This window comes from Typopeltis vanoorti, chromosome 4 (genome assembly GCF_054136105.1).
Source record: "Typopeltis vanoorti isolate ZY-2024b chromosome 4, IOZ_Tvanoo_1.0, whole genome shotgun sequence".
Taxonomy (NCBI): domain Eukaryota; kingdom Metazoa; phylum Arthropoda; class Arachnida; order Uropygi; family Thelyphonidae; genus Typopeltis; species Typopeltis vanoorti.
This window is the reverse complement of record NC_143552.1, coordinates 69,483,900-69,498,862: the sequence shown is the minus strand read 5'-3', so window position 1 is coordinate 69,498,862 and position 14,963 is coordinate 69,483,900. Positions and strand designations below refer to the sequence as shown.

The following is a 14,963-nucleotide window of genomic DNA, read 5'->3' as shown; positions in this document are numbered from 1 at the left end:
CCTGGACCTTAATCTGATTAAAAATGTTTGGAATATTTTAAAGCAAAAAATTGACACCAAAAGGCCCACAAAATTTGACAAATTATGTGGGCCTTTTCATTTCTGCCAACTGACTGTCAAAAGCGTATTGAGTACATGCCACGAAGGGATGAAAGCAGTCATTCAGGCAACAGGAGGATTAGCAAAACACCGAGTTCAGCGATCAGATATATATTTCCTGATCAAACAATGATCGCATACTTTCTTCAGTGTTTGATTTCCATTCACCTAATTTCTGGTTAAAAGTAACTATAAAATATTTTTTGTAATAAATTTTATTTCTTTGTTAATCGCATTTTTATATTCATAACTGTTCAAATTTGAAAAAAATTCATGTACTGAGGAAAAATAATATTATATATATATATATATATATATATATATACACACAGGGTGGTTCAAAATTCCACATACAAACTTTGAGGGGAGGTAAAGAACATCAAAATCAACCATATTCACATAGGAAAGCATGATCGGAAACGTCACCCAAAAGTGATAGGTGGCACTGTTTGCCAGTGCTCCAGGTGAGCAATTGGGGCTTCCTCATTCAAGCTTTCGACGTCGTACGAAGAACACGCATCGTTTTACGAACACTGAGATTGCAGACATGCACCTCGTTTATGGGCTAGATGATGGTAATGTAGCACGAAAAGTACCCAAACAGACATGTACTGCATCACCAAATGTTTGCGCATTTGCATCAGAATTTGTGTGACTTGGCATTCAGAGATTGCAGGCATGATAGTGAGCAGCCACAATCGACGCAAAATCCCGCCATCGAAGAGATGTTGCATGCAATGGACAATAATCCAGAGACAAGCGCACATGCCGCTGCCTCTGCTATAGGAGTATCTCAATCCAGTGTACTGCGCGTTTTGCACTCTGAGTCCTTACATCCATTTCATCTGCAATGGGTCCAGTTACTGATGGCCGAAGATTATCCTTGATGTGTGCAATTTGCACAGTGGTTTCTGCAGAAAAGTGCCATAGACCTGGATTTTCCAACTCGTGTTTTGTTCACGGATGAAGCTTCATTTACTCGCGAAGGGGTCTTTAATCACCACAATGCTCATGTGTGGGCCCATGAGAACCCACACGCTGTGCGATCATATGCTGCACAACAACGCTTCGCCATTAATGTATGGGCAGGTATCGTCGCTGATTGTTTAGTCGGTTCATACCAGTTACTGCCCCGACTGGACTCCCAGAAACATCGGACCTTTCTGGAAGAAGTTCTGCCGGATTTACTGAACAATGTTCCAATTACTGTGCACTGGAAGATGTGGCTCCAACACGACGGGACTGCAGTCCATTTTGACATTTCTGTGCATCAGTATTTGGACAGGTCCTTTGGGGCTTGATGGATTGGGCATGGTGGACCTGTTGCATAGCCCCAAGCTCACCTGATTTATCTAGCATTGATTTCTTTCTGTGGGGGACCCTTAAGGTCATGGTGTACGAAATGCTTGTTGCCTCTGACATGTACCTCGTGGCAAGAATTGCCATCGGCGCTGCTAATATCCAGGAAACTCCAGGTATTTTTGAAAATGTACGGCAATCAATGCTTCGTCGGTGTCAGGCATGCATCACTGCTAATGGTCGTAACTTTGAGCACCTGATGTGAAACCATATTATGTATCCTACAACTATTGAACTGTTCAGTTATGCCTAATAAAGTTTTTTACACTACTTACTGCCTTGTGTTATTTCTGCATGTTCCTGTTAGTACCTTCTGGTGGTGTTTCTGGTCATGCTTTCCTATGTGAATATGGTTGATTTTGATGTTCTCTACCTCCCCTCAAAGTCTCTGTACGTGGAATTTTGAACCACCCTGTATATACATACATATACACACACGCACGCACACACAATGTTAGTATTACAGTCATTGGTCAGATACTTTTTGCCAGGGATTGTATAAGAAAGAAGAGTAGGAAATTACAGTAGTCCCTACTTATCCACAGGGAATATGTTCCAAGACACTCCACAGATACCCGAAATCGCAGATAGTACCGAACCCTATGTATTCTATGTTTTTTCCCCATACATACAATACACACCTATGATAAAGTATGATTTATAAATTAGGCACAGTAAGATATTAACAACAATAACTAATAATAAAATAGAACAATTATAACATACTGTAATAAAAGTTATCTGAATGTGAATGGAATTTTAGCAACCTCAGCATACATTTTTTTAATTATTATTATTTATTTATTATTATATGAAGTCGAGAACTTTTACCTTTTTCAATTAAAGCAGCTTTACGGCTTGTCTTTGGCATATCTGAATTGCCAGCATCACTACTCTTGTGCTTTGGGAGGGGGGGGGGGGCATTATTAAGTAAAATTAGGGTTACTTGAAGCACTGCGATACCGTGACAGTTGATCTGATAATCGAGAACTACTCAGAACAGTGCGCATTTTAAAACTTAAGTATTGTCTATTACTAAAAGAAAGAGCCATACGGCTTCATTTTGGCAATGTAAAATTACATTGGGAAAGTGGATACTAGATCCAACATTATTTCTAAGCTTAATGTTTTTGTAGAAACTATGAAAGTTCGTAAGTTGACCTGAGAGCTTACAAGAATACAATCCTCAGCATTCCCAAGTTACCTTAGCTTGCACTACTTGACTTAGTAGCTAAGGCAACTCGGGGATGCTGAGGACTGTATTCTCGTAAGCTCTCAGGTCAACTTACGAAACTTTCATAGTCTACAAACATTCGGCTTTGAAATAATGTTGGATTTAGTATCCACTTTGCTGATGTAATTATAAATTGTTTATTTCTGGAATTTTCCATTTAATATTTTCGAAAGGGAGGTTGACTGTGGATAACTGAAACTGTGGATGGGGAGGGAGGAGGGGACTGCAATATAAAAATGAAAATCCAGAATTAACATTTAAATTTCGAAATGTTACCTTAGTGTCACTTTATAATGAACTGAATATGTGCAGGACTGTGCCATTAAAATCAGAATTTGAGTTTTTGACTTGAACTGCTAAATAGAAATTGAGAATTTTTTACCTTATGGATAAAGAATCCTATGAACACAAAGTGAGCTATTACAAATTTCATAACTTTTACTTTTAAGTAAAAAAATACTGTATATAGCGCATTCTTTAATTTACAGTTCTAAGAGAACAGCATCAATTTATGCCAACTGGAAATCACTGCGTCTTGTCCAATTAAGAAGCTGACATTCACATCAGCCATGTCAGTCACTTTTCCCTTCTCCTCAAGGGTAACTAATGCAAGTCAATGTTCATTTGTATCCCCTTCCTTTTGCAACTTGAGGTGACCAATTACAAAGTTAACTGACTGCTGAAGTTTTCAGCAGTTGACAGTTATCGTGAAGATCTCAGGTAAGTGATATTAAATTGATGTAACATTTTGAAATTTAAATGTTAATTCTAGATTTTAATTTTTATAATTTCATACTCTTCTAGTTAATGTGGCATTGGTACTCTTTCATGCTCTCATTTTGTGTTTTATGTATGGTTCTTCCAATCCATTGTATCTGTAGCTGATTTAATTTACTTTATGTTTTCTGTGATTTCTTTTATTTCCTTTGTACTGTTTTACTTGTGATATTCTTTGTTCTATTTGTTCTTTATTTCTCAATTTCTTTTACTCTTCCCCCCCCCCATAATTTCCTTTATTTCATGCAAATGGAGTGTATGTGTGTGTGTGGGGGGGGGGATCAGTTATTATACATTGGATGTTTGCTACTTTAGCGATTATCTACTGTATAGTGTAGAAATAAGGACAGGTGTCAATTTAGGAGACATCTTTTGAGCAGAACTACTGAGATATCTTCAGGACCCGAAGGTTCATTTGGAAGTAGGCGACAGGAGGCATGCAATGCAATGCAACGTTCCAGGTAAAGATGGGGGTGAATAGAACAGAGGAGAAGAATAACACGAGAAATAATTTTATAAAGAGCTTCTTACAGCATTATTCAATTACTTACAGAAGAGCTGCCCCCCCCCCCACTCCTGAATGTACGGTGACTTCTTTTTGCATTTAGTGCCACGGCAATACAGATATTTACATGTTGCTGTTTTGCTTAATCGATTAGTTTAAAAACATGGTCTTTGTTCAACAAACAAAAATGTTACGGCATGAATTGTGCATACATTGATAGGATATTTAATTTGCTATAAGGAATGTTTTGAAATTGGCAATAGTGAGTTTAAAATAGCATTGGTTTTGGGACCTATGCCAGAACTTTCTGTAGTTCATTTATAGCACACCATTTTGCTATGATAGTGTTTGCTACAGTACTTTTACTACAACATCTGGAATGACATGCTCTGAATTAAGTTTTCAGCATTATATTAATGTATCATTATTTAACAGTTTATGTACTGCATTCCCTCAATCTCTTTTGTATTTAATAATTTTATCCTACTTATTACAAAACAATATTTTTCTACTTCTTCCAAAAGCACAAAAACTGTTAGTAACAAGCAGTAACTATCCTGGAATAATTAGGAGAGGCAGTTATCTTTATTATTCCTTCTTGGATCAACCACTGGTAAAACAATAATCCAGATCCTTTCTCAAGTGAAAACTAATTGGAGGCTATATAAGATTTAAAAAAAATAAATGTGTTAGTGTGTATTTTAAGTAGATTATTTTAGTTTTTACTGGATTTATTGTATTTGGCATATTTATTAACATATTTGTAGACATTATTAATTTAAGTTAAGACAGTAGTCAAAAATGGAGCTGAAAATTTGATAGAATAAACAGAGCATTGATGACACTAAAATAACTCAGAATAAAAAAATAAAAATAAGCACAGCAATAAAGCAAGGAAGTTAGTAAGATGTCAGTGAATAATAAGTCAATTAGAATGTAAGAAAAAAAAAAAAAGAAAGCAATATGGTACAGTGATTCATTAAATTTCCACTTGGTAAATGTCATTACTATGAGATTTTCTGGATTGGAAATAAAGAAACAAAAAAGATGGCATTGGTAGTAAGAATAAATGACAATGGTAAATACAGTACGAGACAGAATATGAAAGGAATGGATTGCTGGAAGAAGTGAGAAAGAAGAGCAAAAATTGTTAGTTTATTATTGAGATATGACAGTAGTAGTAGTTAAGAAAGGCTATGATAGCAAGTGATTTGATGTGCAGGCTACATAGAAGAAATCGGCATTAATTTTGTATGTGTATGTGAAGTGAAATATGATGGTAGAAAACACTTGTAAAAGAGAGATGGCCTGTACTTGAATGGATTTGGCATTAGAAGCCTGGAGAAATTATTTATTGGGGGTAAGACCTAATTCAAAGGGTATGGGAAACTAGATGAACATGGGAAGAGTGGTAAGAATGTGTAAGTTTAAGCAAATATGCAAACTTGATTATGAAATGAATGTCAATGAGCATGGTTATGAATATGGTGAAGAGGTAGACCCCGTATGCTTTGGGTTTGGACTGAGTGAGTTTGTGGAATGGGAAATAGAAAGTTGTAAAGAGACAGTGGGTCAAGCAGACTACAGCTTAAGTATATGAAAAAGCCAGGAGGTGACATTTCTATACACAAATGCCAGGAGCATCAAAAATAAAGGAATTGAGTTTGTTGCCTTACATACATTGTAGACTAAGATGTTAGCATTAATGAAACCTGATTCTGAGAACCAGATGTAGTAACTGGAATCATCTGTAAAAGTCTAGTATTTTTAGATAAGGAGGGAAGTCTACTACTAATGGTATCAGATGATTTAAATCCAGTAGAATGTAAGCAACAATAGTAATAATATTTCAGAGTAGTGACTTTGAGACTATAAGGTGTGAAGTGGAGGCTAACAAGATGAAATATATGGCGGGTATCCCTGGCAGTTCAGTTGCCAGGGATGATGAAATACATTGCCAAACTACTCTGAGGGATATTAAATAAGTAATCATCATGGATGACAAATTATCTAGCATAGAAAACACACAAGAATGAAGAACAATTTATTAATCTGTTGTGAGACAACTACTGAACTACAAAGCAGGAAATTATGACAGCTCAGAAGAATACTACTTTCAATCCCATCACATTAGTTACTGAGTGGAAAGAATATCAACAATATATTGGAAGCTTTGAAATGTAGGATATTTGCTATTTAGATATATCTGATTTTCTTACTTTGTTACTAACAGCCAGTCGAAAACTATTTGAGATATTTTTATTTGTAAAAAAAGGCTCACCTCTAGTGTGGTTTTTTTAATTCCTGTAACATAACCTTGAGAGAAGAAATTACTGAACTTTCCAACAACGTTTTCACATCATTGAAGAACTGCTGACTTGTTGACAAGCACCCTTCACCTCACCCCAATGTCTTATCATGTCAGGCAGTAGTGCGCTTGCATGAACATTGAATTTCCAAAGAGGAAGTTGAATTACTGAACGAGAGAAAAATAGAACAGCTGTTGCATTCATTAGAACAGAGAGAGACGACGTTCAAGAGGAGCTGGAAGTTTTAGGAGAGAAAATAGTTTTAAGGAATTTCTTAAGTAAAAAAAAAGTGGATAAGAATGTTATGAGGGAAACAGAGTTATCCCAAAATTAACACATGAATTTCCTTTATATGAAGTAAAGTTGTGACAGATAAAAGTGATCATATAGTTTCTCCCAAAGGATTGGATTCCTTTCTGATACAGTATGCAGAAACCATATTAAAGATAAGCACTATAAACCTGTAAGAGCTGAACTTTTTGTATTTAAGGATAATGAAGCTTCCACAAGAAAACTGGGAACTTTAAAAATTATCTTCATACTCTAAAGAAATAGGTGTTTATCAGAACTTTCCAGACAATATATTGGTGGACAAATCCAATATATAAGAAGTAAAGTTGTGACAGATAAAAGTGATTATATAGTTTCTCCCAAAGCATTGGATTTCTTTCAATTACTTTCAATCCAATGGTATTCAACCTTCGTATATCCAACTAAAGACAATTCTATGGCTGAAGACAGATGACTGACCTAAGAGGGTTAAAAAAAGAGTTATACAATCTAAAATACATTTCACAATCAGTCAAATGGCAGTACAATCCAAGAGTGGTTTGCAAAGGAGTATAGTGGAATACATATAACGAGTTATTCTCTGCCACAGCTCGACTATAAAAGTAGATGACACCTGAAAAAAGTCACAAGTACTTAAGTATAAAGAGCTAATAAGCTTCATTTCGGCAATGAAAACATTACTTAAATTAAGGGGATATTAAATCCCACATAGTTTTAAAACCGAATAAGAAACTCAAAGATTGAAATCAGAGAGTTTCTTGCCGAATATAGTAAACCATAAAGTATCGGCGACACTAGCATTAGCAAATGCAAGTGATCCTAGTACGTAGTACAATACCAGGGCAACTCGTTGCAAAGGTGGGGGAAGTTCAGATCGCTATTCTTAGGTATTGTGTTTTATTAGGAAATGTGTTTTTACATTATGGAAAATACCTAAGAATAGCGATCTGAACTTCCCCCACCTTTGCAACGAGTTGCCCTGGTATTGTACTATGTACTAGGATCACTTGCATTTGCTAACGCTAGTGTCGCCGATACTTTATGGTTTACTATATTCGGCAAGAAACTCTCTGATTTCAATCTTTGAGTTTCTTATTCGGTTTTAAAACTATGTGGGATTTAATATCCCCTTAATTTAAGTCACAAGTACTGTTGGATAAAGGAACATTGAGAATGGTTGAAGAAAAATGAAGGTATAGCATGCATTCACTGGATTCCAACCCAAATGAACATCTGTGAGATAAGGAAGAATGAGACATCTGTCACATTCAAATCCGAGATACTTGCAAGATAAAGATAATGAAAAAACAAATTGTTGTTCAGTCCTAAAACAGCAGGCAAACATGTTCAGTTTCCTATGATTCTTCAAGGATAAACAGAAAAATGAAAATTTATCACCAATACATGAGCATTGGTGATAAATTTAAGCAATTAAGTTCAATCTTCTTTTAACTGAAGATTTGGATTATTGTTGATGGCTCATTTAATGCTACACTATATTTTTATGCTTCGTGTGTTTCATAATTTAAAGCAACTTTGAATGCTCCTCCAAGGATGCAGAAAGGGAAGGCACTTGTAGATGCTCATACTTAAACAGCTTATCGTATCTCCCTTTAAACATATTCAATGAAATGAACTCGCATCAATAGATAGCAGATTTTACATACTCACCATGAGAAGAACCTGGACCTAACATGCTTCCTAACAACACCATTAGCCAACTTTCAGGTGACTCACTCAAGAGTTCTGCCACTATTCATAAGCTGCAAAATCTCACTAATCTATAAGCTTTACTTACTAACTTAAGTGTCTATCGCATATCTGCTCATCTCTCTCTATTCCTGAAACGTTGAAGACTACATTCCCTCAATCTGTCCTCATATGACCAATTCCACAGGCCAATTATCATTTTAGTTACTTACTGCTAATTTTTTTCAACCCCCTCCCATCTATTTCGAATCCAGGTAACCATATCTGCATGCAGAAATCCAGATGTGGTCTTATCAAAGCCTAGTAAATGGGAGAATAACATCTTTATTCCTAGAAGTTAGTGTCTCCTTTAACAGCACTGTTATTCAATAAAAAAAAAAGTTGACCACCTTAGCAGTATGGCCTGTAAACTTCAATCCACCGCTAACAATAATCTTGAAGTCTCTAGCTTCACTGGCTAACCTAACAAACTCCCATTAATATAATACTCTGCCTATAATGTCCTCTGTTTGAAATGAATATATGTGGCAACATTGAACTAACATTCATTTTTATCTGCCCATATAACCAATCTGTTCAAAATTAGCCTACAGGCATTCTGTATAAGCTACATTTCTCATCACTCTCCCTAAATTATCATCATCAGAAAATAACTGGATATTACACTAAAGATCAGTCTCAATATCATTAATATACACGTTAAACAACAATGGCATAAGTACAGAACCCTGTGGTACACCATCGATAACCCTTCTCTTCAGAGTCCCAGCACTACCACGCAATGCCGTCTGACACCTATTAGTCTAAAAGTTATTTTGAAAATCCATCTGAGTTTGGGTAACAACCTCCAATGTGAAATAGTGTCAAATGCCTTGACAAAATCCAGAAGTATCGTGTGTATATACATTCTCCCTATCCATCTCTGCTGTTATTCTATTACACAAAGGGGCCCATAAATCATGAAGGGGTTTATAAAATGTGAATAACTTTTTTTGATTATCAGTTTTTTTTACTTTATTTTTTTCAGGAATTTTAAGGAACATTTGGGAAATTAATCATGGAAAAGTTCACCACCCACGAACAATGAACCAAAATTGTGCAATTTTATTCTGAAAATCAACATTCGATTTCCTAAACGCAAGATAATATCGCTTGCATTTTAACTTCAGAAATGCTCCCTTAGAAACAATGATTCATCACATGATTGAGTGTTTCCAGCAAGAGGGTTCTGTAAGTGACTTGCAACGATCTGGGAGATTCCTTTCAACCAGAAGAAAGGAACATTCAACATGCATGGAACAGTACTGAAGAAGAACCAGGAACGTTGACCCAAAGAAGTTCAGACTAGCCTGGTGTGTGTCTCGGACAGCACTGCAGCACATCTTAAATATTTACGCCTCTTCCTATACAGGAATTAAAACTGATGTTATCAGCAGCATATACATTTTGCACTCCACTTTCAACAAGTGGCTGGAGAAGAAAGTGACTTTATCCACCATCTGAATATGTCTCATGATGCTCACTTTCACCTCATTGGTTTCATAAATAAGCAGAATTTGATTTGGTGTTTGGAGAATCCAAAGGTTGTTCACTAGTGTGAATTGCACCCCCCCCCACATCAAGTGTACAGTTTAGTGGGTGTAACATCACAGGAAAAATCAGGCATTTTTTCAAGATGCTGACAGTAATATTACAGTGATGGTCACTGGGAAGTGATATCAGACAACTGAAAATTTTGTAAGCCCTGTGGTAGAGGACAGACCCTCATGTGATTTCAATGGAACTCCTAAGGCATATTTTTGACAAGCAAATAATTTCGCAAAGATCTGCAATTAATTGGCCATCACATTCTCCAGATCTGACGGCTCCTGAATTCTTTCTTTCTATGGAATTATTTAACTGAAGGAAAAGGTGTATATGAACAAGCATCAGACAATCCAACAGATGAAGGAGAACATTCATGAAGAAATTAGGGCAATGCAGCCAAAAAATTTAATAGCTGTCATGAAACATGTCGTAGAAAGGGCCTCCTTCTTCATGAAGTCAGAAATGGAAGGCATTTATGTAATGTGGTTTTGTATCTCATCATCATTCAAATTCCTGATATGAATCCTCAAGGGGTGTACAGGATATGATAGTAGTAGTACATGAAAAACTTACATCATTACTAACTTCCTAGCTACAATTTTCCTCCAAATGTTACCTGTCAAGACTCCAGCATTATCAGATCTTATATTTCTATTTTTTAAGGCACTTTTTACTGTATCAATCCACCTATATCTTGGTCTTCCTCTGGGCCTTTTTCCTGCCAACCTGGCAGAGAACACTTGTTTTGCTAATCTATCCTCTCCAATTCTGTTTAAGTGACCATACCACCTGAGATAGCTCTGCTAACACATTCCTGGATGCTAATAATGTTAAGTTCTTTCCTAATATCCTCGTTTTTAATATGATATTGTCACTGATGCCATCTGCTCATGCCTCTAATCTTTCTCAGGACTCTCATATCTGTGATCTCTAGTCTTTGGTCAAGTGCTTTATTTCTAATCCAGCTCTCAGATCCATAAATTAAAATTGGTTTGAACACTGTCATGTATACAGCTAATTTAGTGTTTTGACCAATTTCTCTCTTATTCCATATAAATTTATTCAGTTGACTTCCTACTACCAGCTTTATTGATTCTGATGTCTATTTCCATATTTAATTTACCATTTCAATAAAAATTGTGCCTAAGTAGCTGAAATGTTTTACTTGTTCTATAGGTTCTCCATTCATGCCTCTCAATATCAATTGAGAAATATCAATGCAGAAGCACTGATATTTTCACAATTCTTCTGTCTATTTTCATTGTCTTGTTATTGCTGACCTTCATATCAAATCTATTACAACAGTTATTCAATTTAGTCAGGGAATCTTGCAGACTTGTACTGCATTTATTTAGAAGTATAACATCACCTGCATAAAGTAAAGAGCTCAGATTAACATCTCCAATTTTGATATCAGGTTTAATACCACTTTCCTTCATAACGTCATCCATGTAGATAATACAGAACAGAGGAGATAATGTCCTTGTCTGACACCAGATTTAACATAAAATCATCTGTATTTCATTATAACAAAAAATAATAATAAATAAATAAAAGATATTAAATGTTTAAATCGCTTCATGACTTATGGGCCACCCTATAGAAGATGAACAGCAGAGCAAAAGCAAGACTTGCCTTTAACAAAACCAAGTTGTTCTCTACAAAGGATCCCAGGGCTTGACTTACAATTGGATGCAATTTCTGATTAGGCTTTTCAACAACCTTCATAATCACAACAGAAATACTAATTGGTCTATAATTTGGGGAATCAATTTTAGTTCCACTCTTGTAAAAACAGAATTATTTTGCTCCCCTTCCACTTGCTAAAGATCATGCATGTGCTGAGATTCAAAAGGAATCACAAGATCAAGAGCATTGCTAACTCTTTTGCACATTCATTCAGTACCCAATCTGATACATTCAGTCCAACTGTTGTATTTGAGTTAAGCTCTTGTAATAGTTGTAATGCTTCTAACTCATCTGTCTATTCTTTCATCCACTTCCTCCCTGGCATCCAGGAATCTAACTGATCTGCTCAGAATATATATAAAACTCACTATTTCTTACACACTTTTTCTACATGTGCATTCAGTGAGGTTATTCTTTCCACGATCATTTTGCAGAATCTTTTACTTGCTTGTAGTAAGTAAAACAGCGATAATCCTCTTGGATTTGATTTAGCTTGCTTAGCTAAATTCTTTCATAATCTGATTTCATCTTTCCCACCAATGCCATTGCTCACCTGCTCTCTATAATGCTCCAAAATCGCACTCTTCTCGCAATATTCTGTTTATATGCAGTTCTTGCTATATGCCGTTTTTCATGCCAAGACAATGCCCTAGCTTGCCTTCTCAAGTTATAATAATTAGTCGAAGCGCTTACATATATTGTCACCACAAGTCAAAATAGCAGGATCGCTTACCAATTTTTAGGAATAATGGTCAATTCACTTACAACTGATTCTCAGATGTGGTTACTAGATCAAATGTTTTGCATGGTGAGTCCCATCACATGCTGCTTAAGAGTTATTCCTAGAGTGATTCTATAAATTTATTTTCTCTTATTTTGTATGCTTTCTCTGCCCTCCAGTCTGAATACCCATAAGATAATCACCCATAATGGTAGTCCCTGTAATCTATAAGATTTATTTTTTCTGTGGTTCACAGTCCTTTTCAGATGATTCTAGTCTGAAGCAGCACTCAAGTGTATATTTTTGTACTGTTAACCTCTATCTCACACCAAACAGTCTCAGTCATTTCTAGTATTACTCACTACCATAACCATCATTAAAAATTTGTATTTCTCTTAGATCTAATTCCTTTGTAATCATTAATAATTCTCCTCCAACACTTTTTGTCTATCATCCCTAAATCAATCACAATTCCTTGCTTTTATTCCTGATACTTCTGGTATTAGTATATCTCTCTCTCTTATATTAAACTCACAATTTCCAGCACTTAATTTAATGCATACATCTATGCTTTAATGTAACTATCCACATATCCAGTTTCCCTAACAATTCAAATCTACTCTTTCATTGAATAACAATCTCGCCAAGCACCAGCACGAAAACAAAGTCCAACACATCTTGAAAGTGCAAATTCTTTTGCCTATCAGTCATCCCATACATATAGCCCATAATTTTTTTTAATTCATCATTTGCAATCATAGCAGTCATGCTGTTCCAAACGAATGCAATCCTTACTCCTTTGCTTCACTCAACAATTCTTTCATATCTGTTCTCTTAACATACATTCTTCTTTGAAATTATTCATTCCAACTAACAATCATATTCATTCATTCTACTTGCTTCCATATTACTTCAATCACACGAATCTAATTATATTAAGTAGCTATCAACTTACCATATATTAACAATTCAATCACCTCTCCAGTTCCTATATTTAATATTGGTACAGCAAATTTCCATACTTTGTAAGAATAAAAGTATGTCAATAAATAAGTAAACAGCAAGACCTGAAATAACAAAAATGATTTCATCAAAATTCTGCTGAAATGTAGTATATAAAGGCAGGTGTAATAGAACTAAGTACCAAAACAGAAATCATATGGTATTTCTAAATAAAATGATAGTATTGAAATTATACATACAGAGTGCTAATGTGTACTGAATCCTTCTGCTGAAGGATCACTTAACACATTCAGTACCTAATACTTTTACTACTGTAAAATAATAAATAACCATAAGTTAAAGATGCCAAGAAATTATATTCTTGGTTTAATCCTTTATCCAAGTGTAAGCAAACAAAGTTTGTGCAAGAAGTAACTTCATAACTGGGCAACTCATATATAGGAGCTTATTTGCTTACAATTGGATAAAGGATTAAACCAAGAATATAATTTCTTGGCATCTTTAATTTATAGTATAACCAAGAGGAAAAACTTTCAATAAATAATGGCACTAGAGCATCGCTGGAATAAATGTATTAGTCTTAAGGGAGATTATGTTGAAAAATAAAAATAATTTTGAAATTATAAATTCGTTCTTTCATTATTAGGCCGAGAAGCTTTCAGACTGGCTCATATATATTATTCATTAGTTTAATTTTTGACAATCATGTATTTCTGCAGCCTTTGATCTTGTATATTTGGGTAACCTGTTTGTATTTTATTTTCTTTATACTAGATGTATTTCCTTATCATGCTTCACTGTCTATATGGCTAATAGTATTTTCAGGAGTTTGCTTAACATAAGCAAAAAACTTTTTCCAACCTAACATCTACAAATTGAAAAGACTGGAATGATAGTTTTAATCATGAGCATCAACTAGGCATTTTACATGCAGTCTTTACATTATTGTGTTAACTCTGTATATGATTGCTGGCATGGGAGAGGTCTTGAATTTTACACATATTAATTAACGACTTCCAAATATTGTGAAGGATCATTCCTTGATATCTATTTAGTGTGATTTTTGAGCACATACAAACATTAAAGGCAGTCAACATCAGAACAGCTTTGAAACCAATCAACATGTTACGAATAAACAAACACACGTAATAACCACAGTAATAAGTTTTAATAAGTAAATATTTCATCCTAAGTATCTTAGGACATCGTCAGTACAGTCAATTCAAACAATACTAGGAATAACATACAGTTAGGGCACATGATTACAATGGAATCCCAATATGCGTACAGTAGCGTTTAATTTAATTCTAGTTTAATTTAATTCTAGCATACCTCCTTATGTCAAAGGCATCTCCGAACGTTTTTCAAAAATTATGAAGAAATGCAAACTTGCTACTACCTACAAACCCATCAACCAGATCTATAACTTGTTACCTTCTCCTAAAGACAAACTCTCACCTCTGATACCGCCTGGCATGTACGAGGTTCCATGCTCCTGTAATTGTCTTACTATGGACAGACAGGTAGATCTGTTCATAAACACATTTCGGATCAAGCCCATATCCGTCTTATCAAACCACAGAAATCTGGCCCCGCTCAACACTGAGTTGAAAACCCAAACCATACAATCCATTAGGAAAAGACCAAACTTCCACATAAATCTTTATATAAACATGAACGTTTATATAAAGAAAGTGCTGAAGATCTACTTCACAGACC

General features: G+C 35.1%; 1 protein-coding gene across 1 annotated transcript in view; it reads right to left on the bottom strand.

Moving 5' to 3' along the window:
* Positions 1 to 14,963, bottom strand: part of LOC150107392 (ethanolaminephosphotransferase 1-like) — a 182,192-nt gene that overhangs the window by 76,756 nt on the left and 90,473 nt on the right. The window contains exon 5 of the mRNA XM_090391860.1: positions 13,237 to 13,348. Coding sequence (XP_090247986.1) covers positions 13,237 to 13,348 — 112 coding nt within the window. The remainder of the gene's footprint in view (positions 1 to 13,236; positions 13,349 to 14,963) is intronic.